The 26248-nt window shown below is 52.5% G+C and overlaps 8 protein-coding genes across 8 annotated transcripts; 6 read left to right on the forward strand and 2 right to left on the reverse strand.

The window, feature by feature from the left end:
* Nucleotides 1-542: 542 nt before the first annotated feature.
* N7443_005245 (putative glutaminase) lies at nt 543-2755 on the forward strand (the record flags this gene model as incomplete). Its single annotated transcript, XM_056885301.1, has 2 exons — nt 543-969; nt 1032-2755. 2 exons carry the CDS (start codon nt 543-545, stop codon nt 2753-2755), a joined length of 2151 nt encoding a protein of 716 aa, XP_056743579.1.
* A 731-nt stretch (nt 2756-3486) lies between these two features.
* Nucleotides 3487-5778, forward strand: N7443_005246 (uncharacterized protein; the record flags this gene model as incomplete). The annotated part of the gene is made up of 3 exons (XM_056885302.1): nt 3487-3667; nt 3727-3838; nt 3972-5778. Coding segments are annotated over 3 exons (2100 nt in total), but the record flags the coding sequence as incomplete, so codon positions are not given.
* Nucleotides 5779-6874: 1096 nt separating this feature from the next.
* On the reverse strand, nt 6875-8736 carry yap1 (putative bZIP transcription factor AP-1/Yap1; the record flags this gene model as incomplete). The annotated part of the gene is made up of 3 exons (XM_056885303.1): nt 6875-7025; nt 7084-8213; nt 8278-8736. 3 exons carry the CDS (start codon nt 8734-8736, stop codon nt 6875-6877), a joined length of 1740 nt encoding a protein of 579 aa, XP_056743581.1.
* Nucleotides 8737-10116: 1380 nt separating this feature from the next.
* N7443_005248 (tudor domain-containing protein) lies at nt 10117-11084 on the forward strand (the record flags this gene model as incomplete). The annotated part of the gene is made up of 3 exons (XM_056885304.1): nt 10117-10167; nt 10221-10938; nt 10996-11084. The coding sequence occupies 3 exons, from the start codon at nt 10117-10119 to the stop codon at nt 11082-11084; spliced, it is 858 nt and encodes a 285-aa protein (XP_056743582.1).
* Nucleotides 11085-12578: 1494 nt separating this feature from the next.
* On the forward strand, nt 12579-16539 carry ncr1 (sphingolipid transporter NCR1; the record flags this gene model as incomplete). Its single annotated transcript, XM_056885305.1, has 3 exons — nt 12579-12851; nt 12927-16371; nt 16436-16539. 3 exons carry the CDS (start codon nt 12579-12581, stop codon nt 16537-16539), a joined length of 3822 nt encoding a protein of 1273 aa, XP_056743583.1.
* Nucleotides 16540-17371: 832 nt separating this feature from the next.
* Nucleotides 17372-20909, forward strand: N7443_005250 (putative importin beta-4 subunit; the record flags this gene model as incomplete). Its single annotated transcript, XM_056885306.1, has 3 exons — nt 17372-17417; nt 17473-19789; nt 19997-20909. 3 exons carry the CDS (start codon nt 17372-17374, stop codon nt 20907-20909), a joined length of 3276 nt encoding a protein of 1091 aa, XP_056743584.1.
* A 1388-nt stretch (nt 20910-22297) lies between these two features.
* On the forward strand, nt 22298-24490 carry N7443_005251 (putative C6 transcription factor; the record flags this gene model as incomplete). The annotated part of the gene is made up of 6 exons (XM_056885307.1): nt 22298-22363; nt 22490-22527; nt 22591-22676; nt 22730-23385; nt 23444-24168; nt 24223-24490. 6 exons carry the CDS (start codon nt 22298-22300, stop codon nt 24488-24490), a joined length of 1839 nt encoding a protein of 612 aa, XP_056743585.1.
* Nucleotides 24491-25284: 794 nt separating this feature from the next.
* Nucleotides 25285-26112, reverse strand: med7 (mediator complex subunit MED7; the record flags this gene model as incomplete). The annotated part of the gene is made up of 2 exons (XM_056885308.1): nt 25285-25791; nt 25849-26112. The coding sequence occupies 2 exons, from the start codon at nt 26110-26112 to the stop codon at nt 25285-25287; spliced, it is 771 nt and encodes a 256-aa protein (XP_056743586.1).
* Nucleotides 26113-26248: the final 136 nt, after the last annotated feature.

A 26248-nucleotide genomic window follows, 5' to 3' on the forward strand; every position in this document is an offset into this window, starting at 1 on the left:
AGCCAACCTTTGGTCATCAGGCCATCTCTCATGTCCACTTCTCTAGGCATGCTGACGGTGTTATTTTAACTCCCTACTGTCGCGTAGACCTCTAGCAATATAAATCCAGATCCCTCTACAGACGAGGTCGAACTACTATAGAGCCGAGTGTGACAATCACTTAGAGTATCTAATCCCCAATTCCCGGCCTGGGATTCCTGGTGAGAGTTTGAGGCTATAACGATGGTTGATTTACATGTCTCCGCAAAGATCAAAAGACCGAGATTCCCCCGAGATTCGTGATCGGCGGCGCCTTTGAGGTGATTGAGCTGACGCCGAGTGTGGGGAAATTCCCCCGACTCCGATGACGACAGCGATCAAGGGGTGCTCCATTTTGGACCTGGGAATACTTTCACTTAACCCGACTTTTGGATCCGTATACTGGATATACTGGATATATTGGATATACTGGATCTAAGGGGTTCACCCCTTCACCTTCATTACTTGAACACATCCCCCGCCCTGATCTATGCGCCCGGCGCGCGTGATCATTCATCCATAAAATGCGATTCAATATGCAGATGCCCCTGGGACTGGGCTCCCTTTGGACCTTCTTCTCGGGCCTATCTCACAATGGTCTCACGCATCACCCGAGTCAGCCGCCTTCGTACCCGCTCGCCGTCCGCAATCCGTACCTGTCAGCCTGGATGCCAAGCGATCGCGTGCACCAACTGCCCTCGTCTGAGCCGCAGTTTTGGGCTGGGCAAGAGCTCGGTTGGTCTGTCATTGTTCGTGTCGATGGTGAGGCTTATAGCCTAATGGGCGTGCCCGACTCGGAATCCGCCCCCATCATTCCGGCCACGGTCCGTCGCGCCGAGTTCACGTCAACTCATTCGCTTTTTGATCTCACCGCAGGCGGAATTGCCTTCACTTTGGATTTCTTTTCGCCTGTTTCTCCCTCAAACTACCTTCGCCATTCAATCCCTTTCAGTAAATCTGCCCCGGTATCGACGCCCTTGATCTAATATCTCCGATCTAACGCCACTATCTAGGCTACTTAACCGTCCATATCGAGGGCGCTCACGGAGTTGAAATTCAAGTGTATTCGGATATCGATGGGAGATGGACGGGTCAAGACGACCACTCCGTCCATGACTTTGAGGAGCGTGATGGCCTGGTCATTCATTCCCTCTCAGTGGCAGACGCAGAAAAGTATTCCGAGGCGAATGATATGGCCCTTTGGGGTGATGTGATACTGGCTTCACGCCAGTCGAATTCGAGCACACTCTCTGCGCTCGCCGGTGACCCGAAAACAGTACGCAGCCAGTTTGCCCAGGATGGTGATCTTTCAGGCCAAGAATCCACTTGGTCACGCCAAAACGTTGTGGCTGTTGCACACGACCTCGGCAGTGTCACCGGTGGTGCTTCGGTGAATTTCGCAGTGGGCTACGAGAGAAAGGAAGCTATCAATTACCTGGGAGAGGCTTACACGGGCTACTACCGAGCATACTACCCGACCACCCACGAAGCCCTCAGCTTCTTCCTGGATGACTATGGGGATGCTTTTTTGGAGTCTCTGAAATTGGACCACGAGATGGTGACCTTTGCGACCGCTGCGGCCGGTCCCAAGTATGCGGATATCGTGGCCTTGTCAACACGTCAGGCATACGGTGGCATGGATTTGACGATATCAAATGAATCACTGGACACTGATGATGTGCTGGCCTTCATCAAAGAGCTTAGCAGCGACGGTAATGTCAATACCATCGATGTCATCATGCCGGCTTTCCCGATCTACTGGGTCATGGATCCGAACTGGATCCGGCTGCTGCTTGAGCCTATCATGAGATACACGGATGCCGGTCGCTGGCATTTGCCCTACACCATTCATGACCTTGGCTCACACTATCCGAATGCGATCGGTCATGATGACCAGCAGGCGGAGGCTATGCCGATCGAAGAATGCGGTAATTTACTCATTCTTGCACTGGCATATGCGCAGGCCACCGGAGACACTGGTTGGACCGACCAGTATATGAGCATCTTCCAACAGTACGCCGATTACTTGATCGACAACGGCGTCGATATCGCCAACCAGCTCTCTTCTAATGACGCCGCCGGACCTCTTCCCAATGAGACCAATTTGGCTGTCAAGGCAGCTGTCGGCATCAAGGCATTCGGCGAACTAAGTGGAAATGAACAATATTCAAAAATTGGCGACGAACGTGCAGATCTGTTCTTCTACGAGGGCCTGGGCACCGACGAGGAACAGACTCATTTCGTGTTGCAGTACCCTGACTTCCCCGAGTCCTGGAAGACCCCGTACAACCTGTTCCCCGATGTCCTACTAGGTCTTAGGACATTCTCTGACGAGGCATATCAAATGGGAAGCGACTTCTTTTCGTCTGTTCGCGGCGAGTTCGGTGTGGCTCTGGACAGTCGACAGGACTGGGCCAAATCTGATTGGAATATGTGGCTAGCAGGTACATTTGACACGAGCACGCGGGACGAGTTTGTTGATGACCTCTGGGCCTTCATGACCAACGGCAAGCATAACTGGCCCTTCTCTGATCGGTATGTCTCAACCTCCAAGCATGGAAATGAGCCGGGTACTCCTATCCTATGCCGTGCCCGTCCAACCGTCGGTGGTCACTTTGCCTTGTTGGCATTGAAGGGACCTGCGTCCATGCAGTCTTTGTCCGACTATAAGTTCGCCTATGACAGGCCAGCTCGAAAGGCTGACAAGCTGCGGGACAATCATATCAGCGAGCTCTGATTGTCTTGGATGGAATAGCATTCGTTCTCTGCTTTTGTCCTTCATTGCTGCATCATGGCGCTTTATCTTTGCAGCATGGATTCATGGCTGCAGTCCATCTCATCAGTAACTACTTTTCTTCTATCTCTTCCTAGAGGACCTTCCATACAGTCCGTCTACGTATCTTCTTGAAAATTGCTTTGCAAAGTGTTAAGACATGCTTCGATATACATATCGTCTCACATTCTGATCTATTGCATCAGACCAACAATTATGTTCATCCGACAAAAATATCATAGACACGTTGTTCGTAGTGCACTGTAGGCTCAAACCCACAAAGCAGAGCCTACTAAATGACACCGAAATCCTCAAACCAGGAAAATCTGTCACGGATCATGAGATTTCCCATTGATAGAAGACAATCTGAAGAATCTATACCAGCTCTTGAAAAAGGGCTGTTATGCCGCCCATCAGGGCAGCCAGGGGCGCTGACTAAGGCATTACTCCCCAACTTAGCTGTTGCTTCATCGCGCAGGTCACGTCTTCTTTTTGCCTTCAACTTCCAACACCTCCCCCTTCCTTCCTTTCCTTTGATTTCCTCCTTTCCTCTATCTCCCCCAGTCCTACTTTTGATCTCCGACTTGTTACACTCATGGCTTCTGTAAGTGATGCTCTCAACCTTGGAACTCCCTCCCCTCTTACCCCCAGCTTCTCTCCGCGGAGGACCAATCTAGTTTGTTTCGCTATCAGACACGCTAACCTATTGTCTCCTTGTCTCTTCTCTCCAGCCCCGCCCCTTCGCTCCTCAAGGCTATCTATCCAACGGCGCGACACCCGCGGGTCCGGCGCCCGGAGCCACGCCGCTGCTACCCAACAATGGCCGAGTAATTCAATCGGGGCCCACCCGAATTCTGTGCATTGCGGATGTTCGAGGTATGGAGGACCGGACGAAAATCTCGTATAAAGCTGGACTAATTGAGTTCGCGATGCAGGAAACCTGAAGTCTCTGAATGAACTGGCGAGACAGGCTCGCGCAGACCACATCATCCACACGGGTGACTTTGGTTTCTACGACGATACATCGCTGGAGCGCATTGCAGACAAGTGAGTGCTACACCATCCCGAGCTTTCACGCACGCCCTTGCTGCCCGGCAGGGTGGCTAAACGGTCGAGTCAGCCGGGCACCAAACTCAGCGGACACATCAGCTAATCGGGATTTTTTTTTATCTACGCGCAGGACGCTTAAGCATGTTGCTCAATATTCCCCCCTTCTGCCAGAGAACGTAAAGCGAACGATTGCACAGGTTCCTCCTGCGCAGTCGATTAAGCAGCGATTCAACCCTGATCAGCTACCCCTCTCCGAACTGCCGATGCTCCTGGACAAACGAATTACCCTTGATGTTCCGGTCTACACAGTTTGGGGTGCCTGCGAGGATGTTCGTGTGTTGGAAAAGTTCCGGTCAGGCGAGTACAAGGTTGACAAGTTGCACATCATCGATGAGGCCAACTCGCGGCTCCTGGATATTGGTGGCGTCAAGCTGCGTCTGCTTGGACTGGGTGGTGCGGTGGTGATGCACAAGTTGTTCGACAATGGCGAGGGCAAGACAACTATTGCTGGTGGCCAGGGCACTATGTGGACAACACTTTTGCAGATGGGCGAGCTGATCGACACAGCCAACCGCGTCTACGATCCCTCCGAAACCCGCGTCTTCGTCACTCATGCCTCGCCCGCTCGTGAAGGCATGCTGAACCAGCTTTCCGTTACCCTCAAGGCCGACTTTTCCGTTTCGGCCGGTCTTCATTTCCGTTACGGCTCTTCCTACAACGAGTTCTCGGTGAACCCTTCCCTGGATCACTACCGCGGCAAGCTCGCGGCCTCCAAAGCATCTTTCACCGATGTTTGGGAGACTGTTCGGGGAGAGGTGGAATCGGCAATTTCCTCAAACGAAGCCCAGAAGACTCTCCTAGACAACGCGTTGGATGTGGTTCAAAAGATGCCTTCGATCGCCAATGGCGGCAACCCCTTCGGCGGCCCTGTCGCTGCTGGTAACGCCGCTGGTCAAGTAGACGAGAGCGCCTTCAAGAACATGTGGAACTTTAACTTGGCTGACGCCGCCTTTGGATACCTGGTTCTGGAGATCGAGGGAGGACGTATCGCGACGGAGATGCGGGCTCAGGGCTTCAACTTCGCCCACCGCAGTGGCAAGCCTACTGCTGGAGGGCCCCAGGCTGTTGCCGCCGCCCCCCCCGCTACTACTGCTTCTCCTGCGCCCACCGGTGCTGCTGGTGGCCGGCCCACTGCCTCCACCCCTCAGTTCGGCCAGGCTCCTACTACCCGCGCTCCCCCTGCTGCTCCTCAGGGCCAGAAGGGTCAACCCGCTCGTGGCTCGCCCGCTCCCGTCATCCCCAAGAGCGCTACCCCCCAGCCCCCCGCTTCCACTTCCGCTCAGCCCGCTGGGGAGGAGAAGGTCGCTGCTGACGCCAACGGCTCTGCTCAGTCTGAGAAGACCGAATCGCCCGCTCCTCGTGGTGAGAAGAAGCCCAGCAACGGACTCTTCGTTTCCAACGTCGACAACGAGCAGGCCGTGCGTGAACTGCTGTCGGAGGAGGACCAGGCCAAGGTGGTCAAGATCGAGAAGTATGGCAAGTTCAACCACGTCGTGACGTTCCCGACTGTGGAGGACGCCAAGTCGGCTCTGGACCGCCAGCCCATCGAGCACAAGAAGCCCACTCCTACAGGTCAACCTCGTAAGCCCAACTTCAAGTTCTTCGAGGATCGCGGCGGCCGTGCACAGGGCAATGCCGGAACCTGGCAGGGCAGCAGCAGCCGTGGTGGAGCTAGCGCCGGTGGACGTGGCTACCAGAGTGCTAGTGACAGCGAAGGTGCTCGTCGGGGTGGATTCAGTGGTCGGGCTCGAGGCGATCGTGGCCGTGGAGGTCGTGGAGGTCGTGGTGGCCGCGGTAGCTTCAAGAGTGCTGGAGGTGACTCTCCTGCTCCCTCAACTCCCTCTGGGGACAAGCCCGCCCCTTCTGGTGATGCTTAGTTGCTAGACGTGTTGATCCTTCATCCTTTTTCACTCTTCCTCTACATTTGGGCTATCGATACACCGTCGACCGCCTCGTTTTCCTACGCCTCATGTTGATTCTATGCCCCTTTCTTTGCCCCATATTCTAATTTTTTTGTGTCTTTTTTTTCTCCGTGAAACATTCCAAAGTACCCAATCTTTTTCTTTACTCCTTTCCCCTTTAGCGAGGTGGTGTTTCCATCGCGCTTGTCCCAGGTTCATATCTGGACATCGCGAATCCACCATGAAGCACGTTGGAATCGACCAGATGAACAATCTGGAGAGAGCGTTTGTTGTGACACGCAGAGAGTGTGGAAGACGCAAAAAAAAAAGCCAAAAAAATAATCATCATCCACCCGCCTTGCCCCAGTTTCTTTGTACTTTAGTTCTTTTTTCCTTTACCCTGGAAGAGACCAAACATCGATACCCTTACCGCTTCGGTCTATCCTCGTCACACTTGCTGTAGAGATCTCCCATAGACATCCTTGGATGGACGACAAATTTGCATTTGGCCTAGGGTTGAGCATGCTCAAGTCATATCTACAAATGGACCGAAACCTGGAAATTTTCACAAAATTGAGATTGTTTACAAGGGTAAGATATCAGAGCAATGAGTGCAAGCCTTCCCAATATTCCCGTTCGCCGGATTCCAGATTTCCTTCCAGTACAATGAGTCTCATTTCCATGCTGATTAGGCGTTGAGACGATGCACCACCGGCATGACGAACCCCCGCATCTCCATTCGCCAGGCTTGACGTAAACAAGCACGCATGAAAGACGACAAGGGAACAACTACTGCAAGCATTGAGAAGAAGTTAAAAAAAAAAAAGATCAGAGAATGTAGATTCGCCGGAATGAAGGCAGCCATCGGTACGCCGGTGGACATAGGATTCAATTTCGAAAGAGCGCCTGTTCCTCTTTTTGTTGGTATTCATGACGCCGTGTGGGGTTGAAATGATAATTCGTGGGTATGAGTAAAATAACGTAGTACAAAGTTCAGTAGACGTGAACGGTTTCCGTGAGTCGTGAAAAATGGGTCCGGAGGGCCATTATGCCCGTCGTGGGTAGGGACTGGCTATTTGGCGCGGCCCATGATGTCGTCGACATCACTCTGGTTCACCACTACGCCGCCCTCTGAGCAGCGAGCCTTGGTTCGTAGCTCGGAGCAAAGATTATCGACATCGATCTCGCCGTTGCGGAACCTCTCCATCGATTGGAGGCGATCCCTGTAGCAAATAGTCAGTGATCTGTAGTGTGAGTTGGGATAATGTACAGAAAACATACCAGATCTTTGTACACGACAGCATCTGTGCCTTATCTTCGCCCGGCACAACCTCGTCTTCATCCAGCTTGCTGTCGATTTGAGCCAGCAAGCTCTTCTTGGGAGCTTGGTTTGTGGCCGCCTCGGTCAAGTTGTGAGACGGGCTGCCCAGATCGGGGAGTGGGAAGGCGTCATTGAAGAAGGATCCAAAGTCCTGGGACAGAACGGCATCCTGCGGCTCGCGCCAATCCCCGAAGAGCACCGGGTCGAATTGGCCACCATTTTGCTGAGCCAGCCAATCGAAGCCCATGGAGTCATCAGTGGAGTTAGGAGCCGGTTGCTGGCTGGAAATACTATTGGACTTGTCTTTTTGGTCCCGCGCAGCTGGAATGGGGTTATTGATGTTGCCGCAGGCCATGCCAAGACGTGCGCAGAAGGATTCCTCACCATCAATGGAGCCGTGAATACACACATTCGGTCCGGAGTTCTTAGCATCCAGCGGGGAGTGAGAGCTAGGCTCGGGTGAAGTTCCACTCGATGAGAGCATCTGGCTTTGGTGTGAGTCCGATGATGACGAAGGAGAGTCCGAGGTAGATGTATCCTGGGTGGGGGCAGAAGAAGGCTTGAGGCTGGAGTAAGGGGTCTTGGCAGACGCATTGCTGCTAGGGGTTCCGTAAGAACCAGTATTTGCATTCGGAGTGCTGGAGTTGGACTTGGCCGCGGGGCCACGAGAGCCGGCAGCGTTCAGGTTGTCACGACTCAACACACCCGGGGCACGAACACCGTCCTTGTTCCTGGACTGGTCCTTGTTCTGCCCGTTGAAAAGATGAGCACCGGGCAGATCACCAAACTTGGGGAAATCAAACAGGAACTCGTTGTTTTGCAGACCGGTGGATCCTCTTGACTGGGCGTTGGGGTAATTGCTCACGGCTGAGAGGCCGCTACCACCACTGCTCATCCACGAGAGGCGCTTGCGGTACTCTCGGAGCTCGACCTGAAGCCGTTCGACCTGAGCACGCAGCAACCCATTCTCCTGGTTAGTGGTGTCGGTGGACTTCTGCAACTCGTCCACCTTGGTCTCCAGATCCTTGAGGTGCTTTTCTTTGCGCTCTCGGAATGCCCTCTGAGCGGCTCGGTTTTGAGCTTTACGCTTCTGTTTTCTGGGTTAGAAAGTACTGCCTACCACGCGAATTGAGCAGAAGTGAGGGGATGCATACTGTAGTAGGCTCCGAGGTCAGCGGCTTTCTGCCAGGCTTCTTAGCCTCGCTCTCCCGCCGCTTCTTGCCCGTATCTTCACCATCATCCGACTTGCCGTCGATGGACTTCCGCTTCTCGCCCAGTTCATAGTCCTGCCCCGAGTCACCTGGAAGATCTCCGATCAAATCCCCGGACGCGGTGTAATCGAAATCGACACCCGGGTCGAAATCGAGATAAGGGCTTTCGTCATCTCCAAAGTTACCGAAGGGGTTCAAATGTGAGTTGGAGTCAAGTGCACCGGATGGAGGGCCACTGAGGCCGTTGGATGAATGACCGGGGCTATGATCGGGTTTCATCTGAGGCGTATGATTGGAAGGCTTGTTGGCGGGGTTGTTGGAGTGGAGGGCAGCCATCAGCAGGTCCTGCTGGTCCGGAGACAGGTAGAGCCCCTGATTGTAGAGCTGGTCGTAGTCACCCATGGTGGCAATGTTGGAACAACGCGATGGGGTGATGGGGTGGCGAGAGGGTTGAAAGAGGAAAGAGAAAGAGTAAAGAGGGGGAGGATAAGATTGAAGTGAGGCTGACAACTGGGCCTCTAGCCCGCAAAGGAAGGGTAAGAACGTCCAGGCCAGGAAATCTGAGGATCCGGACGAGACGCAATTCCCCGCTATGGATCCCCGGAGATCGGTGAGAGTGTCGTGGTGAGGGGTGAGGGGGATGCAGCACAGAACAGAGCTGAAGACGTGAAGAAGTGAGGTTTCAAGATTGAAGGGCCTGAGGCCGAGAAGAACGCTAGTTGAGAATCAGCCCCCGGTGCGGTGCTCGGTGCTTGTGGCTGTAGAAGATAGAAGGAGGAGATGATGAAAGAGGCAGAGTGGGTGAACCGGCTCCATCATTGGCCCGACACCCGGTTGTTGGAAAAAAAGCCAATCATGGCGGGACTCACGGGGGTCGCATTTTTGCTTAGAAATCAACGTTTCTGGTCAATTCTCCTCATTTTTCGTCGATGCGTTGCCTGCAGACCCCCTAGGTCGATTCTTCGAGCCCTATTGGAGGTCTTACAGCGATCCCCTTCCCTCCTGCCACGCTAGACTCTGTGAGTCACATCGTATTTTCCATGCCACTTTGTGTAGGGTCTGGCCCCACCCCCCCGAATCAGGCAGAATCAGGCAGAATCAGGCAGAACACACGGCGTGGCAACGGGTTTGGTCTAGAATGACGTTTCCATTTCCACTTGCCTTCAGTCCGAGTAAGGTGATCCTCGACTGGTTCCCACGTTCTACATGGCTCCATCTTTCTCCGATACAGGAGGGCGCTCTCCGGGTACACATCAAACTCTCCGTTTTCGCATGCAGAATGTCGATCGGCTTATCGGGCTTATCGGAGTTACTGCATATAGTACAAGCGGTGACTGAAACCCCTCAGGCATATTCGAAGTCATTCAGGATACCTTCTGGGAGGATACTAGCACAGCCCCGAAAATAACCCATATCTATCTATCTCTTCATTCATTGAGAACAACGTGTCCAGAACATTTAAGCTGAAGGATCAAGTGTGGAGCTGTTCACTTTCACCGCTACACATCATCGGGGTTCTTCGAGCCCTGCAGGGCTGTCTAGACATACGCATATGCATCCTAGTGTCCTACAACTCCATTGGTCTTGTTGTATTTGTTGATAATCGTAGATTTCCACGTGTGCAATCTGCTACGTTTCACGTGACCGCAACTCCAACAACGGCGACGGGCCCGGCATATCTCTCCGCATATCCACCCCAATTAGCGCCTCAGCCGAGCCTCTCGTTTTTCTTTCCCAGTTGAACCTTTTTCAGACACCACTTCCCTTTGCATACCCCTCACCATGTCCGACGTGGCCGCCCTAGAGGCAGAGGTGAAAGAGATCAAGCTTCAGGTCAGTTCTTGTCCCGCGGTCTGATGCTCATCCATACTGACTGGCTCATCCAGCTTGAAACCGTCGCCTCGAGCTTGCAGGTAGATCCCGGTAACTCGGAACTCCTGGGCCTCAAGACTGAACTGGAAGAATACATAACCCTCACCGAAATTTCCATTGCCGAACTCAAACCACCCGCGACCGCATCCAAGCCAGCCCCGCCTGCTAAGGAGTCATGGAAAGATCATACGCCTGGCAAGTCAAACGCAGAGGCCACCGAAGAGGCACATCCGCCAGCCCCCGCTTCATATCGCGTCAATGACACCGTCCTGGCCCGCTGGGTGTCCGGCGACGGCTCCTACTATCCTGCGCGCATCACATCCATCACCGGCTCGTCCAGCAATCCCATCTATCTAGTGTCATTCAAGTCTTACTCGACCATGGAGAACTTGACTTCCAAGGATATTCGCCCCGTCGCGGGCATTGACCGGAAACGTAAGGCTGATGGAACTCCAGGCAGTTCGGCGTCACCTTCTCCCGCACCGCCGCCCAACGTGATCTCCGCGGCGGCCGATATCAACCCGGCTCTGGCCAGTCAGGTCCGGCAAGAACCCAGCAAAGTCGAAGATGGGCCGGCGCGGCCGGCCAAGGCGCCGCGCAAGGTGAAGGCCAACAAGGAGCTCGAGGCGGGAAAGAACAAGTGGAAGGATTTTGCGGCCAAGACCAAGACCAAGGGCAAGCTTGGGAAGAAGGATAGCATGTTCCGCACCGGTGACAGTGTCAATGCACGGGGTATGTTTGATCCGGTCTCTAATTTCTGTTCTTCAGGTGCTAACCATCTCTCGGCAGTGGGCTTCACCGGGTCTGGCCAACAGATGCGCAAGGATCCGACACGAACACGTCACATCTACCAGCAGGCTGATGAAGAGGGTTATTAGAAGGCCGGTTTGAATTGCAGTGGGCCTCGGCGTAACGGCTATGTCACGTTCTACTTCTGATATCTATTTCCTTGGTGTTTATTGGATCCCTCATGTGCCCATCGCTAACTGGATCGGCCATGCAGATACAGTCATCTTGTGTATTTCGCACTCGGAGTTATTGTTCATAGAGTCCGGTTTTCGAGTTCTCGGTTTGAGCTCTCGCAGATGGCCTCCATTCGTGTAAATTTCTCAATCTGGGTTTGGCGTCGGATCTTTACATTTCCATTATGTGGGTTTTGTATAGTATGGATATGGATCCACAGCGTACATGCAGAACTCACATCTCAGCATAATAGCCAGCACATGTGCATCTATAATCCTTTGAGCTGTTGCGTTCAAATACATGTCGGTGTATATTCGTACACGCCAGAGCGGACTGTACTACTGAGCCGGGGGGCTACTTAAGAAGCCCGTGTGTGAGCTAGCTTAGCTTGTAGCAGCTGGTCTTAAATCGATAAAACAGCAGATTCCTACTACAGAGCATTACGCGTTGGTCACGATCTGTCCAAACTGCCGGAGAAGCTTGTTGGCCTGATGACCTTGGCGATATTATCCATCGCTTTTAATTGAACTGGCAAGTTCAATCAAAGTCTTGCTGACATTCATGGTATATAAACATGGATATCTTGACCCGCGTTAAGCCAACACTGTCCATCAGCAGACCGTAGCTTCATCGCGCATATAATACCCTATCTATACGTACCATTATAGCGGACGAGAGCGACACTAATAATCCTCGCTTATAGATGCATCTTAAGTCCGAACATCCTAATAATCGACTATATCTAGGTGAGCGCCAAGTTGTCTCTCCATGGAAATAAGCACTGCTCACTGGGCATTGATGGAGAGTATCATTGTGCATGTGGAGGCTATCAAGGTATCTGCGGAAACAAGCATAGTATACAGAGAGATATAGTGCATGATCACTCATCTCACCACACAATGACATGTACACACCTATACCCATCTGGACGGATGTTTCTAGTACCCGGTCTCATAACTTGCCATGCAAGACAGCCGTGTACAAGTTTAAAGGATCTAGAAAAAGCTCCTACACGACAAGTCCCTGGAGCCGAAGTTGGAAGTGTTGTGCGGGGCCGGAGGTACCCGCCCAGTTAACTCCATTTCAAGTTCTAGCTCTGTTTCTCTGCCTCCGCTCTTCACGTCATGCTACTCACCAAGGCACCTCCCAAGGTTCCTTGTTAGCTGTTGCTGTTCTATATTCAACCATCGTTACCCATCAACACGGAGTCGTGCTTCGTATTGCATTCCTGACGTCCTATCCGGGAGTCCGCCCACGCCCTTCCTCCTTGCCCCCGCCCCCGAGCTCGGCGTCGCGACCGTCTCCACTCGTTGCATGGTCATCGATCTCGAAAAGACCGTGACAGCCGCGACGCGAAATATTCTGATACCACAGCAACATAGAGTCTGAGATCTAGCTCTCCCAACAACATGCGGCAGCTGACTTGGGTCTCTACGCTGGTTGGGTTGGGCGCCCTTGCTTTGCAACCTGCGCTGGTCGGCGCGCAAGGCCACACCAAGATACACGAAGAGGGTCGCTGTTCGTTCCGTGGTCATTGTGGAAAGCAGTCTATCTTTGGCGGGGAACTGCCCTGCCCCGATAATGATGTAGCACACCAACCGGAAGATTCGGTGCGGCAGAAGCTGGTTAATCTCTGTGGCCCTAAGTGGGAGGAGGGACCGGTCTGTTGCCGCGAGGAACAGGTGAGCATAGTCCCAGCTTTTGGATCCGTGGATACTATCCTTGTGAAATCAGTACTGACTGGTCTCTCCTTGTAGATCGATGCACTTGCAAAGAACGTGCACCTTGCAGAAGGCATCATTGCTTCTTGCCCTGCTTGCCGAGATAACTTTTTCAACATTTTCTGTACTTTTACTTGCTCTCCTGATCAGTCGCTCTTTGTCAATGTCACAGACACCGAAGAAACTAGTGCCGGAAAAACGCTGGTCACAGAGGTTGATAATCTTTGGTCAGAGGAATACCAAGGCGGCTTCTATGATAGCTGCAAGAACGTCAAAAATGGCGCTTCCGGTGGCAAGGCGATTGATTTTATCGGTGGAGGGGCGAAGGACTATCCGCATTTCTTGAAATTCCTGGGTGATAAGAAGTTCCTGGGCAGTCCGTTCCAGATCAACTACCTCACCGAGCCTAGTGGATCTGATCCCAATGGCATGAAGGCTTTGTCAATTACGCCTAAGGCCTGCAATGACCCTGACAAGTCCTTCCGCTGCTCTTGTGTCGACTGTCCTGAAGTTTGCCCTGAGTTGCCTGCTGTGTACTCACAGGAAGCATGCCACGTGGGACTGTTGCCATGTCTCTCTTTTGCAGTCATCATCATATATTCTGCTTTTTTGCTACTGGTTATGGGACTTGCTAGCTATGTCACATTCAAGGAACGAAGATTTCGCAAACCAGAGCGGGTACGCCTTCTTCAGGACCCAACGCCAAGCGATGATGAGGATGAAGGAGAGGTCGTGCATCGCGGGGGCTACATGGAACAGCCACAGGGAGTATACAAGCCCAACTCCCTACTTTCGGCGATTTTCCATCGCATTGGTGGTGCTTGTGCACGCTTCCCTGCCATCACAATTACTTCCAGCTTCATTGCGGTGATATTGCTAAGCTTAGGCTGGCTGCGATTCACCGTTGAAACAGACCCAGTTCGGCTTTGGGTGAGCCCCTCATCTGCGGCCGCGCAAGAAAAGATCTTCTTTGATGAGAATTTTGGACCATTCTTCCGCGCAGAGCAAGCCTTCTTGGTGAACGAGACTGGTCCAGTTCTGGATTACCAAACCCTCACATGGTGGTTTAGTGTTGAATCCCGAGTGCGTCGAGTGCTATCCCTGGATATGGGTCTCAATTTGGAAGACGTTTGTTTCAAGCCAACGGGAGATGCCTGTGTCGTACAGTCATTGTCAGGCTACTTTGGTGGCTCTATCTCCAATCTCGACCCCGATACATGGAAAGATCGTTTACGGCACTGCACCGAGTCCCCCGGTGATGTGAGCTGTCTCCCCGATTTCCAACAACCCCTGAAGCCCGAGATGATCCTAGGTGGATATGATGAAACTGGGGACGTTCTGGATGCCAAGGCGTTGGTTGTGACTTGGGTGGTGAACAATTTCGAACAGGGGACTGAAGGAGAAGCGAAGGCTATCGATTGGGAGAATGCTTTCCGGGAAATCTTTGACAGAGTTCAGGAGGAAGCCACTGCGCGTGGCCTCCGCGTTTCTTTCAATGCCGAGATCAGCTTGGAGCAAGAGCTGAACAAATCAACCAATACCGATGCAAAGATTGTGGTCATCAGCTACGTGATCATGTTCATCTATGCTTCTCTCGCCCTGGGATCAGTCACAGTGACCTGGAAGTCCCTTCTGACCAACCCTGCCAATGCTCTCGTGCAATCCAAATTTTCTTTGGGAATCGCAGGTATTGTAATCGTGCTGATGTCTGTCTCTGCTTCAGTGGGATTGTTCTCAGCTGCGGGTGTCAAGGTAACCTTGATCATTGCAGAGGTCATCCCATTCTTGGTCCTGGCAGTGGGCGTGGACAACATTTTCCTTATCGTCCATGAGTTCGAGCGGGTCAATTTCAGCCACCCCAACGAAGAGATCGATGAGCGAGTTGCTCGTGCTGTCGGCAGAATCGGTCCTAGCGTGTTCCTGTCTGCTCTGACAGAGACGGTGGCATTTGCCTTGGGTGCCTTTGTCGGCATGCCTGCCGTCAAAAACTTCGCGGCGTACGCAGCCGGAGCCGTGCTCATTAATGCCATTCTGCAGATGACCATGTTCATCTCGGTGCTTGCCCTAAATCAGAGGAGAGTACAGAGTCTTCGCGCGGACTGTTTCCCCTGTCTTACCGTTCGAAAGGCGAACTCGTTCGGCCTGCCTGATGAGCAGATTTACGATGACCACGAGGCCGAGAGCTCTTTGCAAACTTTCATACGCCGGGTATATGCCCCCTTCATCCTGGATCGTCGGGTAAAGGCAGCGGTTGTGATTATCTTCCTAGGTCTTCTGACCGCCGGCTTGGCCTTCATCCCAGAGGTCGCTCTCGGTCTAGACCAGCGAATTGCGCTTCCTAGTGATTCGTACCTGATCAACTATTTCGATGACCTTAGCGACTACTTCCGCACCGGTCCTCCCGTCTATTTCGTGACCCGCAATGTTAATATGACGGAAAGAAAACATCAACAACAGCTTTGTGGAAGATTCACAACCTGCGAGGAATATTCGCTGCCATTTGTTTTGGAACAAGAATCCAAGCGTCCAAACGTTTCTTACCTCTCTGGATCCGCTGCCAGCTGGATCGATGACTTCTTCTACTGGTTGAACCCCCAGTCAGATTGTTGCCAAGAAGATGGCAAGTTGTGCTTCGAGGACCGTGTCCCTCCGTGGAACCTCACTCTTCATGGAATGCCTACCGGGTCCGAGTTCATCCATTACGCAGAAAAGTGGATCGATGCGCCCACTGATGCATCTTGCCCCCTTGGTGGCAAAGCACCCTATAGCAACGCCGTGGTTATTGATAAGCAACGCACCACTATCAATGCCAGTCATTTCCGAACTAGTCACACCCCGCTGCGAACTCAAGAAGACTTCATCCAGTCCTATATTGCGGCACGTCGGATTGCTGATGGCCTTTCTCGCGAGCACAATGTCGACATATTCCCATACTCGAAGTTCTACATCTTCTTCGACCAGTATGTCTCCATTGTGCAACTCACTGGCACTCTACTGGGATCGGCTGTTGCCATCATATTCGTCCTGACTTCTGCCATTTTGGGCTCCGTCGCTACGGGCGCAGTGGTCACGACGACTGTCGTGATGACAGTCGTTGATATAATCGGAACTATGGCTATTGCCGGTGTCTCTCTGAATGCCGTATCGCTCGTTAACTTGGTCATTTGCGTTGGTATTTCGGTGGAATTCTGCGCCCATATTGCCCGGGCTTTCATGTTCCCGTCGCGCACGTTGATGGAGAAGGCTCCTGTCAAGTTCCGGGGCAAAGACGCTCGTGCTTGGACGGCACTGGTCAACGTCGGCGGGAGTGTCTTTAGTGGCATTACCATCACTAAGCTGCTAGGTGTATGTGTTCTGGCATTCACTCGCAGCAAGATCTTCGAGATCTACTACTTCCGTGTGTGGCTTGCACTGGTTGTGTTTGCCGCTATACACGCCCTTATTTTCCTGCCTGTGGCTCTCAGCTACTTTGGCGGAGGAGGTGTGTTTCCATCGTTCCCATCAGTTCCATCGTTTTTCATTGCTTCTTAACTAACTGGTACTAGGATACCTTGACCCAGCCTCTGATGGTGGTCTAGAAGCCAATCTTGCCTCGCGGGGTTACCGCTCATTGCTGGTCGATGATGACTACGACTCCGAAGAATTCTAAGCCTTTTGAACATTTGCTTAAATGATTTATTATGAACTTCCGCCCTCTGTCTGCATATCCGGCCGGTGGCTGCTATTCAAATGGATAATGGATCGGTCAGGACCTTTGGACCATTGTTTTGATTTTGGTAGAGTCACGAATACACGTTAGGAGATTCATTGGAGTTTAAGAGCAAGCTAGGAGTCAAGGACAGGATGTTCAAAACAAAAGCTTCATTCTGGAACGTTTTGACACCTTCTAGCGTCGTAGCATACCTACTGAACCGCTTGTAGCCTAGCGTAGGAACTATGGACTGCGGGCGTGAATAGCCCCACTAGAACAAAATTTTCGTATGCAAAATGCCAGTTCAATATGTTCTAGGAGACCTTCCAAAATGAATTTAGAAACTGGCTCAATGATGTGTGTTAAACACTTCCAAGAATAAACCCTACTAGGGCTCTCCGAGGTCAGAAGCCGTCCCAGAAAAAGGCGGGAGATGGGTCTGCAGCAGTTCAATCCCACCTATACACGACCCATCCCACCACGGTTACACGAGGATAGGAAAATTCCGTGAAGCCGTGTCAGGCTAACCAAACCATTTGACCCCATTTAATTGGACTAGTCAACACGACCCAAGCTTCTGCCCAAACAGTGAGGTGGAGGTCGAATTTTACGGCACGCGTTGTCTTCGGCCTAAACCCAATTCGACCGGACCGCCCCGCCCTGATTTTTTTTCTTCTTTTCTCTTTCCACACCCCTCCCACTTTCTACCTTCTTTCATCCCCCTTTCTTTTTCTTTTTTGTTTGTGATACCCGGGCTTGTGTTGACACAAGCTCATATCTATCCTCCAGGATGGACTCTCAACGATTCCTGGCTCAGCTTGCCATTATTCTTGATCGTAAGATTTTCTCTCCCCACTTGACCTCCTCAACTTACGCTAATACTCCCTCAAGCAACCCAAGGAAATGTGAAGGAGGCCACCGGAATCCTCCAGAAAGAGTACTACAGCAAGCCGGAGTCCCTCGTTCTCCTCATCCAAATCGCCACTGGCCATGAGGATCCCAACCTTCGTCAGCTGGCCGCCGTTGAGGCTCGCGGACTTGTTCAGAAGCACTGGCTGAAGGTGGGCGCCGATCAGAAGCCCCAGGTCCGGGATCAGCTGCTCCGATCCACCATGGGCGAGAGTTCATCTCTTGTTCGTCACTCCGTCGCTCGGATCATCTCGGCCGTGGCCAAGATTGATTTGAACGATGGCGAGTGGCCGGACCTGCCCAACCTCTTGCTGCGCGCCGGCGAGAGTGCCAACCACGACGAGCGTGCCGTGGCCCTCTACATCCTCTTCACCATTCTGGAGACCCTGGGTGAGGGCTTCGAGGAGAAGTTCCAGGATCTTTTCAACCTCTTCGGCAAGACCATCCGGGACCCCGAGAGTGCTGAGGTTCGCATCAACACTCTCTTGGCTCTGAGCAAGCTTGCCATGGTCCTCGACTCCGATGAGGACGAGGCCCCCGTCAAGGCCTTCCAGGAGCTCGTGCCCTCGATGGTTGCCGTTCTTAAGGACGCCATTGACCAGGGTGAAGAGGACCGCGTCATGCAGGCCTTCGAGGTCTTCCAGACCCTGCTCGGCTGCGATCCTGCCCTGCTCACTATTCACCTGAAGGACCTCGTGATCTTCATGAACGAGCTCTCTGCCAACACTGAGGCCGATGACGACACCCGTACCCAGGCCATCAGCTTCCTCATGCAGTGCGTTCAGTACCGCAAGTTGAAGATCCAGGCTATGCGCCTCGGTGAGCAGCTCACCCGCACTGCCCTCCACATTGTCACCGAGCTGGATGACTCTCCCATTGACGACGATATCACTCCTCCCCGCTCTGCTCTTGGTCTCCTTGACATGCTCTCCCAGAGCTTGCCTCCCAGCCAGGTTGTTGTGCCTCTGCTCCAGACTCTGGGTCAGTACTTCAACAACACCAACCCCAACTACCGCCGTGCCGGTATCATGGCCCTCGGCATGTGCGTTGAGGGTGCTCCCGACTTCATCAGCACCCAGATGCAGGAGATCTTCCCCATGGTTCTCCAGCTCCTTGCCGACCCCGAGTCCAAGGTTCGCCAGGCGTCCCTGCACGCTGTTGCCCGTCTGGCCGACGATTTGGCCGAGGACCTCAGCGCTGAGCATGAGCGCCTGATGCCTCTCTTGTTCAAGAACCTTGCCAGCTCCATGCAGGAGTACAAGGGCGAAGAGGATGGCCCCACCATGGACATTATGAAGGCTGGTATCAGCGCCATCGATGCTGTCGTCGATGGTCTGGATGAGAAGGACGTTGCCCCCTACCAGGCCGAGCTCGTTCCCATCCTGCACAACTTGTTCAAGCATCCCGACTTCAAGATCAAGTCTCTTGCTGCCGGCGCCCTTGGTTCGCTTGCTTCCTCTGCTGGTGACTCTTTCCTCTCTTTCTTCGATGAGACCATGCACCTGCTCCAGGAATTTGCTACTGTCAAGGACTCCGAGGAGGAGCTCGATCTCCGTGCCAGTGTCACCGATGCTATGGGCGAGATGGCTGCTGCCGCCGGCCCCGAGCGCTACCAGCCTTACGTCGAGCCCCTCATGCGCGCCACCGAGGAGGCCCTCCACCTCGGCCACTCTCGTCTCAAGGAAAGCACCTACATCTTCTGGGGCGCCATGGCCAAGGTCTACTCCGAGCACTTCTCGCCCTTCCTCGATGGTGTTACCAAGGGCCTGTTCGACTGCATTGAGCAGGATGAGACTGACCTCGAGGTTGAGCTTGGCGAGGCTGCCAAGGATCTTGTTGGCCAGGAAGTGACCGTCGCCGGCCGCAAGGTCAAGGTTGCCAGTGCTGACGATGATGATGACCTTGAGGGTGATATTGAGGACATTGACGCCGAGGATGACGATGATGCTTGGGATGATATTACTGCCACCACCCCTCTGTCCCTTGAGAAGGAGATCGCCGTTGAGGTTATCGGCGACCTGGTTACTCACACCCGCAACTCTTTCCTGCCCTACTTCGAGAAGACCATTGAGATGGTCATGCCCCTTGCTGAGCACCCCTATGAGGGTGTTCGCAAGAGCACTATCAGCACCTTGCACCGCTCTTACGCTATGCTCTTCGCCATTGCTGAGGAGAGCAACCAGATGCCCAAGTGGCAGCCTGGTCTGCCTCTGCAGGTTGAGCCGGCTAAGGAGGTCAAGAAGTTCGGCGAAATCCTCATGACTGCCACCGTTAAGATGTGGACTGAGGAAGATGATCGGTACGTTTTCTTTTTTTTTTTTTTTTGTTTTCTTTTTTTCTTTTTCGGGCTTTTACATGATGATCCTATCCGCTTAACCCAGCTCACTTTGACACGCAAAGTCGTGCTTGATGTAAACGGCGAAGTCTACTCCTGACTCCCATTGTTATTCTCTGCAATATTTACGATCTATCGTTGTCAACTTGCATACTGACTGATGGATACTAGTGCTACCGTCGCGGACATCAACCGCAACATGGCTGAGAACCTCCGCTTCTGCGGCCCGGCTCTCATTGCTGACGAGACCGTGCTTCACAACGTGATTCAGATGATCACCGACATCATCACTAAGCAGCACCCTTGCCAGATTGAGTTTGGCCCCGAGGAGGAGGCTTTCGAGGCCGGCGAAGAGACCTCTGAGTTCGACTGGGTCGTTGTTGACACCGGTCTCGATGTTGTCTCCGGTATGGCTGCCGCTTTGGGCCAGAGCTTTGCTGAGCTGTGGAAGGTGTTCGAGAAGACCATCCTCCGCTACGCCAGCAGCACCGAGTCTCTGGAGCGCGCCACCGCCGTGGGTGTCCTTGCTGAGTGCATCAACGGCATGGGTGCCGCCGTGACTCCCTTCACCTCTACTTTCCTCAAGCTGCTCCTGCACCGCTTGAATGACGAGGACCCCCAGACCCGTTCCAACGCTGCCTACGCTGTCGGCCGCTTGGTTGAGCACTCCACCTCCGACGAGGTCGTCAAGGAGTACCCCACCATTCTCACCCGTCTGGAGACTTGCCTCTCGATGAACGTCTCTCGTCTGCAGGACAACGCCACTGGCTGTGTCAGTCGCATGATCCTTCGCAGCCGCGAGAGCGTTCCCATCAAGGATGTCCTTCCCGTCCTGGTTGGCATTCTGCCCCTCAAGAACGACTTCGAGGAGAACGAGCCCCTATACCGCATGATCTGCCAGCTGTACAAGTGGGAGGATGAGACCATTCGCAGCCTCACCCCTCAGCTCCTCCCCGTCTTCCAGGCTGTTCTGACTGGTGACGAGGACCAGCTGGAGGACGAGCGCCGTGCCGAGCTGATTGAGCTTGTCAAGTGGCTGAACCAGATGCAGGCGGGCGCCGCCCCCTGGGTCGAGCAGCTGTAAACATGCTCCTACCGGAATTTGATGACCCCCTGGCTGGACTACGTGTAATGGTATAGACGGATGACTTTTGGAACCCCACGAGATGACTAGACGATACCCTGTCTCAAGCGGTAATTCCCGTGATGAGTGATGAAAAAAAGTTGATGTTGTACATATTCAAACATCTGAAATGATTTGTTTCTTGTTTATACCCGTTGACTGAACGATCTTGATTATTCATAGTAGACTTTCTTTGTCTTTTGATCTTCCATAATGATAGATTCTTAGAAGTAAACAGCCATCTGAGTGGGCGGTGATAGCCTGTCGTTCCTTGCGACGCCTGAAACGCGGCAAAGAAATCAACATGAACGCCTAGTTGCTGATGATGCCAAGCAGCTAGGAGCAGGGGCCTGCGTCTACTGAAAATGGGATTTATACAAAGATGGGGGCAAGACCCTGTGACGTGGGTGGCGGGGTTCGGGTAGAGGTGAATGAGATGCGACATGTGAGATGCGAGATGATGAGTGAGTGACACTTGGTTGCTTGTCGGACTTGTTACTGGTTCCGTCGGCACGAAATAAACGGCTGCCTGGGAAAATCGTCTGGGAAAAGAAAAAAGAAAAAAGAAAAAAGAAAAAAGAAACCGAACAGCCATCCGCTCCTTTCACTTGGGCCACCCCTACCTGCTTCAGGGCTATTTCTCTCAAGGTCAGATCTGGGTCTGTCCGATGCCTTGCCCATCATTGCTGACTCTCTTTTAGGGATCACCGTCCTTCACCTTGTCCTGCTTTCCAAGGTTGCTGACTTAGTTCGTGCCTAAGTCTTAGTTGTACCATGGCCGCTTCATCATCCCCCTCCACCCCTGTTGACTGGACGCTCCCTTCCAGCTCGGGCAGCTCGATCAAAAAGCCTATCAAGACGGTGTCGAAACCTTGCTTTGGCTGCGATTGCGGCGACGAAGAATGTGACTGCTGCATTTGCACGGTGATGTGAACTGCGGACGCCCCGAGACCGGTACACTCGGTGAAGTTGACAGGAGTGGATGATTTGAGGCAGCCGGGAAGAGAATGTCGCATGCCTGAAACTGGACGATCTGGGATGCTCTTTGCTTTTTTGCCCTTTCTACATCTGTACTGTATTTCTCTCGCTGTCCGTACTTGACTATCTCCCATATATCCCGGCATGCCCTGCTTGCCTGAACAATGCAATTTATTTCAACGGATAACTCCCTTTTTGACAGTTTAACAAAAGCCATGGCTCAGTAGATCAATTCAAGCAAATCTCAAATGCAACAATTGCGTCCGAATGACCGGTTGAGTCCTTGAAAGAGTGACCAAAGTGGCCACATCCGCTTACTCAGCGCATCCACGACGAGCCGAGAAGATCATCGCCGAATCTCTTCACTCGCCATGCATCCGAGCGACGAACCACGAAAGCGCACGGCGCGTGCTTGCGATTCATGCTACCGGCGCAAGGTATGTAGGCCTCCTCATATAGCCATGGATGTACTGACAGACCAGATTAAATGCGACGCGGCTCTTCCGTCATGTAACTGGTGTAGCCACCATAACTTTGCTTGTACTTTCGATCGAGTGGTACAGCGCAAGCGAAAGACTGGTGATGATGATGATGATGATAGGTAAGCCTTGTGGCTCGTCTCTTGCGAGATTGACTTCTTCGTGTCCACTAAGATCAGAAGTAGTCGGCCCAAGGCCTCGAAGCTTTCGGAGCGGATCAGTCGTATCGAGCAGCTTTTGGCGGGGAATCTGATGCGAGATGCCGGATCTGGTATATTTCTTTGCTCTAGTGAAGGAATCTAATGATTCAACTAACTGGAACAGTACCGCCAGATCTGTCGCAGATCGCAGATGGTAATACAACCGCGAGCAATTCACCCAGCAACAGCAGTGCCGTCCAGCCCCTAATATCAGCTTCAGTGGGTGTTCATTTCGCCGGCCGAGAGCTAGGTGGCATCAGTGTACTCACTGGAATACCATTCCTGCTCCCAGAAGGCCAAGAATGGATTCAGGCTCGCACCGGGCAGACCATCGCCAGCAACAAGCTTAGCCCAACCCGAGCACCATGGGAGAAAGAACGTGGCCAGGCCACGAACAATTTCCTATTAGAGCTGCAAAGTCATGACTCGTTCAAGCTGCCAGACCAACGAATTCTTCGTCTCTACCTGGATGCTTACAAGAATTCTCTACTGATGATGAGGCTGTTCCCCGTCATTGATCCTGAACTGTTCGAAGAGACCATAATCTCGGCTTATCAACAACCACCGAATAACTTTCAGCTTGGGCAAGCCAGCACTCGAGCTTGTATCATCGCATTTCTTGCCTTTACTGCGCGCCTTCCGCCAGTACAAATTCAGCTCGATGCCTACACAGCCACCTTAGTAGACCATGATGCCATGGCTACCCGAGCCGAATTCCTACTTTCTCAAATCTTGCAGGAACCGGCGTCCTTGGAAGGAGCACAGGCAGTGACTATGCTAGTAAGTTTTGTCTTGAAGAACATCACTCGATCGTTTTATCGTTTGGCTTACATTGTAGACTGTGTATGAATTATCATGTGGAAACATGCGAGCGACGAACTACTTTGCTTCGATTGCAGCACGTCTGCTCTTCATGCTGGGTGCAAATTTGATGGACGTTCGAATGAGCACCGGTGAGCGCGGCAAGAAAAAGCATCAGTTGCTGCGCAATCTTTTCTGGATTTGCTACACCCTCGACAAAGATGTGCCGCTTCGTACCGGACAACCACCTACTATTGCTGATGAAAATTGCGACTTGACTCTTCCACCGGGTTATGTGGATCAAGCTCACCATGATGTCGAAAATGAAGATGTGCACTTCGATCAGCCGGTATTTCCCTTCGATTTGCGTCTCAGTATTATCAAGTCGAGGGCGCACAGTGCCTTGTATTCCGTCAGCGCCATGAAAAAGTCCGACGCCGATCTTCTCAAGTCGATCCGTGAACTGGATGATGAGTTGGAAGCGTGGCGACTATCACTTCCGCCTCATTGGCGTCCCACAATGTCTTTCTCACCCGAGGCATCCGATCCTAATATTAGCATGCACTCGGTCATGTTACGTCTCAACTACTATCTATGCATGAGCATCATTCACCAGGCGAGCAGTCGATGCAAAGCATGGCAGGAAGGAAGTGGCATGATGGACGGGGTCAGTTCAAGTCTAGCACTTTCCGTTGAAGCCAGCCGCTCGACCCTTTGCTATTTGGAAGCGGCAGAACACGTTCTGGTTGACGGTGTCTTCTGGTATGTTTCAAAGACCCCGAGTGGTCTGTTGGTTCTCAGTTAACATCCGTCTAGGACTCTGATCTTCTACCCCATGTCTGCACTGCTCTCTATCTTCTGCAGCATCCTCCAGAACCCACTAGATCCCCGCTCACGCGATGATTTGGGTAGCCTGAAGATGGCAACGCGCATGATGGACCGCGTATTCTCGCGAAAGCTGCCCGATAATGAAGTAGTCCACTTCAAGCTGGTGGCTGACTTCGTGGTGGAGCTGAAGCGGCTCGCGGAAGCCGCTATCGACAAGGCGTGGCTTGAGCAGAGCCGCAGCTCGCTTCTGTCTTAGTAATACTCTTTTTTCTTTTTTTTTTTTTTGCGTTATAGATCATTTTGTGTTATCATCGAGTTACCAAAGGAGTCAGAAGAGGCGTGGGAAAGGTTGTGATTAAGCAACAAAGGGCGTTAGGGCTGAGTACATACACATGGTTGAGACTGGGACAATATAATGAGAACCTCCACTGTAACAACACAGTATCTCTGAAGGCGATCGACATCTGGGGATCCCTTAATGGGGAGATGAAGAGAGCTCGTGGGTGTCTTTCTTTTTTATAACAAGTCATATTTTGTTCAAAGCGTGCATTGTATCTTTCTATAACTAGACATGCTCCGTATGCGATTACTAGTTGAGCTGAGTCGCTCGGCAGGAGTTCCACAGGGTATACTGTATGTGCTAGTTTACATTGCTAGCCAACCCAATTTGCAGATTTCGGGTCTAGCAAGCCCACAGGCCCCGTAATTCCCTTCAGCGTGGAAACTTCTGCGTACCAAATCTGCAGACCATGCCACTCTTGCTGGGGGCCTCAGTCCATGTCCACATTCGTAGGTATGCACCACTTGCGCAAGGCAGATGCGGTGATGTTGAAAGATCGAAGCTCGGCACTGTGGGGCATTCTGCGGGGCGTGAATGAGCAATAGAAAAGCTCGAAGTATAAGACACCAACGCATGAGGATGATTGACTGTGATTTGCCATACGCAACTTTTCAGTTTGTCAGTCGACGAGCAGTGAGATGTCTCATACGTCAAATAGACGTGATTGAGCGATGGTGGGTAAAAGGTATTGAAGGATGGCCATATTCTCTTCACTTTTCTTGGTCCAGAAGATCCCAGACCAGCCGGCGGTCTTCAATAGTGCGTCGAGCCGCCTCCTTCGAGTCGCTAGCATGATCTAGCTGTTCAACCGAGCCCACTTGGCGACCCTCGGCCTCCAGCTGATCCAAGACACTCTCGATATCCGCCTTGACTTTATCCATTTGCTCAATCTCGTCCTTGGTGCGGTGTAATTGTTCCTCCATCATCATAATGAGCGATTCTCGGGCTTGATGGGGTCGGTAGAGATTAAGAAGGTGATGGGCGTTGATGAACAAATTGCGCATGTCTTCTACTTTGGACTCGAATTGCTCGGGAGACACCGAAAGGACTCCAACAAACTCTAGAAAGTTGAGAAGAAGGGATTTGCTGATCTTCAGTAGGTAGTAGGCGTGGTTGAGCGGGGAGGGCTTAGAAGGGTCGTGTGAGGTATCGGTCTCTGGCTCCGGGTATAGCTGTTCGATACCCTGCTCTTTCAAAGATGGTAATGTCGTTGAAAGCTGTACCAAAGAGAGTCAGTCAAGGTTCCAGAAGAACCACTCATAGCTCCCACTTACGCTTTGTAGCTCGCCGAAGACAGAGTATTGCCCGGTGGGAATCTCCGGCGGCACCAGGAAGCGCAGCTCTGGGGGCACATCTAGGGCGCGCAATTCAGAAGACGACCATTGCTTGTTGCGATTGATGCGTCCATCCTCGCCCTTGGATGCCTCGTTCTTGATCTTCTCTAGCTCGTCTAGGTTCTCGCGCGTAAAGTGTTTCCACAAAGGCGGCGGAGGCGCAAAGGCCGTGGGGACTGCTGGCTGCTGGCTCGCGTCCGTCATAATTCCAGGTCGGCCAAGTTGGAGAAGCGAAGACCGCTCTACTGTAAACGGGGGAGGTTGCCGAGGTGGTGTAAAAGTGCAAGTTGCAAGTTGCAAGTTGCAAGTTGCAAGGTGCGTGTTGAAAGTTGCCGCGGAA

This window comes from Penicillium atrosanguineum (assembly GCF_028827265.1).
Source record: "Penicillium atrosanguineum strain IBT 20685 chromosome Unknown utg000003l_segment0_segment0, whole genome shotgun sequence".
In the NCBI taxonomy this organism is placed as follows: Eukaryota; Fungi; Ascomycota; class Eurotiomycetes; order Eurotiales; family Aspergillaceae; genus Penicillium; species Penicillium atrosanguineum.